This window comes from Dipodomys spectabilis, unplaced genomic scaffold, assembly GCF_019054845.1.
Source record: "Dipodomys spectabilis isolate Male_0828 unplaced genomic scaffold, ASM1905484v1 ptg000112l, whole genome shotgun sequence".
In the NCBI taxonomy this organism is placed as follows: Eukaryota; Metazoa; Chordata; class Mammalia; order Rodentia; family Heteromyidae; genus Dipodomys; species Dipodomys spectabilis.
The window spans coordinates 1,827,828-1,830,293 of NW_024870789.1; the positions used below are offsets into that span (position 1 = coordinate 1,827,828).

Consider the following 2,466-nt stretch of genomic DNA (forward strand, 5'->3'; position numbering starts at 1 on the left):
CGTGCGTCTTGACGCTATCACGCTTCCGCCCGGTGCTTGCGGCGTTGGACGCTGAGGTGAGCACGGGCGCGGGCCGCGGCTCCGGGACCGGCGGCAAGGCGTCGCCTACCCTCACGGCGGTCGGGGCGGAGATTGAGATCATCCCGGACTCCCGCGGGCCTGGCGGGAGGCCTCGGGAGCGACTGACCCCAGAGGCACTGCCCGGCGAGGCTCCGTCCCCTGGAGAAGTCCCTCCAAGTCCCGCGAACCCCGAGTGGCAGGGCCTCGGGCCTGAGATCAGCAGCCAGGAGGGCGGACGGGGAGCGTCGGGACCCTCACTGCGGGGAGGAGGCCCTGAAGCTAGGCAAACGATCCCTGCCGCCCGGTGAGCACTGGAGATTGGGCTGTGAAGAGGTGACTGGCCTACGGGTCTGCAAAATGGTGGCCCCAGAAAGATAACAGCCGTTTCTGAACTTGGGCGGTCCTCAGGACTGAATTCATTGAACAAGGCATAGTCACCCTAAGGGCTTCGGTTTGTTTTGAGATATCTTTTGTTTGTAGAGCTGAAGATGAACCCAGGGCCTCATTGTGCTAGGCAGGTATTCCACCCTGAACTTCAGCCCCAGCTTGGAATGTTGAGCTTTGAAATTTGTTTTTCAGGTGACCAGAACCTCATAATGTCAGTGATTCGTTCATCTGTCCACGCTAAATGGATCGTGGGGAAGGTAATTGGGACGGCAATGCAAAGAACTGCTAAAGTGAGAGTGACTAGGCTTGTCCTGGATCCCTACTTACTAAAGGTGAGGAACATCCCCATTTTCACCAGACATTGTGAACTCTCTGGATTTGAGCAGAACACAATTAGTAGGAGAGGTGTTGAGCATTTGCTCTCTGCAGCCAGCATGCTGGTCTGTGTGTATAATGTGGTTCACACAGTTAATTTATTCTGATAGGTACTGTCGGCAGGCATACAGAATGTGAGAGCAAAGAACAGTATGCTAAATTCTTTCCTCCTTGGTTGCCATAAAGAGTTTCTCAGAAATATTTAAGCTGAACCTCAAGTATGATTTTATCCAGAGGACCATAGATGGAAGTCATTCCAACTGTTGTGAGTGGCTTGTGGCAAGAAGTTCATTTAGCTATGATGGTGCAGGCGTATTCTACATTCTCGGGCAATGTTGAGCACAGGAGGTTGACATTTACCGAGCACTCCTATCAAATGAATGCAAAGATAAGTCAGGCTTAACTGTGAATGGTCTTTTATGTTTTTGACCTGATTCTTTAATTAAAGGAAAATATTTGAAAACAGGATGGGGGCTGGAGGAAAGAGAATGGATGAGGAAACTCGATAAAGTTGGAGCAGTGGAGATGGAGTAGAAAAAGATTTCAGGAAGAAAGCACATGGTCATTGGCTTGTTAGATATACAGGAGAGGGAGGGTGGTGTCTGTATCTGAGTTTGGGCTCATGGGCAATAGGAATGCTGATCGTGATCTAGGAGCAAAAGCATAGGAGCAAGCCAAACAAGGCCTGGTGATTGGCCTTGGGAGTTCTGGTCTTGAATACTGACCCTGTTGATGCTGTGTGTGCTAACCTTCTTAAGCTGCGTTTCTCATCTGTGAAATGGAAATGGCCTCATGCAGCAAGATTAGGAAAAGCAACTGATTCTAATTATTTTATTTGTGACACTTTGGGGCAGGCTTAGAACTACATGTGTTATATATGTTATAATGTTTAAGTCTCCTGATAATTACAGCCTCGTTTTAGGTAGGGAAAAAAATGAGCTTAGAGTTATTATGTGATTCACATAGATAATTGAGAGATTTGCATGCTCAGTGGAAAATGTTTGGTGTGTGGAGAGATGGTAACTAATAGAGCAGAGGAGTGGCCTGAAGAGCTCAGGGTGTTTTTTCCCTTCTCCCCAAGTCCTGGCCTCTTTTCTGAGCATTACCTTGTTATATTTTATACTGCCAGGTCACCAGTAGGAACTACTGATTTGTTCCTCTCCTTTTCTCAACAGTATTTTAATAAGCGGAAAACCTACTTTGCTCATGACGCCCTTCAGCAGTGCACTGTTGGGGACATTGTGCTTCTCAGAGCTCTACCTTTTCCAAGAACAAAGCATGTGAAACATGAACTGGCCGAGATTGTTTTCAAAGTTGGCCAAGTCATAGATCCAGTGTCAGGAAAACCCTGTGCAGGAACTGCCTACCTGGAGAGCCCACTCATTTCAGAAACCACTCAGCTAAACAAAACCCTGGAAGAACCCAGCATCTCTTCAACACAGTGAACAGTTTGGAAGAAGGAGCCAAAGAGAAACATTATATTTACTGTATGAAAAATATTTTTTCTAACTTACATTAAGAACTATGCCAAGTTCTCTTACAGCATTTTGGAAGTAGGAAAGCAAATGAAGTAAAGGGTTTATTCTAAGTTTACGAATTTTCAGGATTTTCTTTCCAGTAAACATACTTTCATGTTATACCAAG

At 46.8% G+C, this 2,466-nt stretch overlaps 1 protein-coding gene across 2 annotated transcripts; it reads left to right on the plus strand.

Moving 5' to 3' along the window:
- Positions 1–2,466, plus strand: Mrps17 (mitochondrial ribosomal protein S17). 2 transcript variants are annotated; one of them, XM_042688081.1, is made up of 3 exons: positions 1–56; positions 640–779; positions 1,998–2,466. In XM_042688081.1, the coding sequence occupies exons 2-3, from the start codon at positions 657–659 to the stop codon at positions 2,265–2,267; spliced, it is 393 nt and encodes a 130-aa protein (XP_042544015.1). In that variant the 5' UTR covers positions 1–56; positions 640–656; the 3' UTR covers positions 2,268–2,466. The 2 variants fall into 2 exon arrangements, with proteins under 2 accessions (XP_042544015.1, XP_042544014.1); XM_042688080.1 differs by lacking the exon at positions 1–56 and adding an exon at positions 77–364.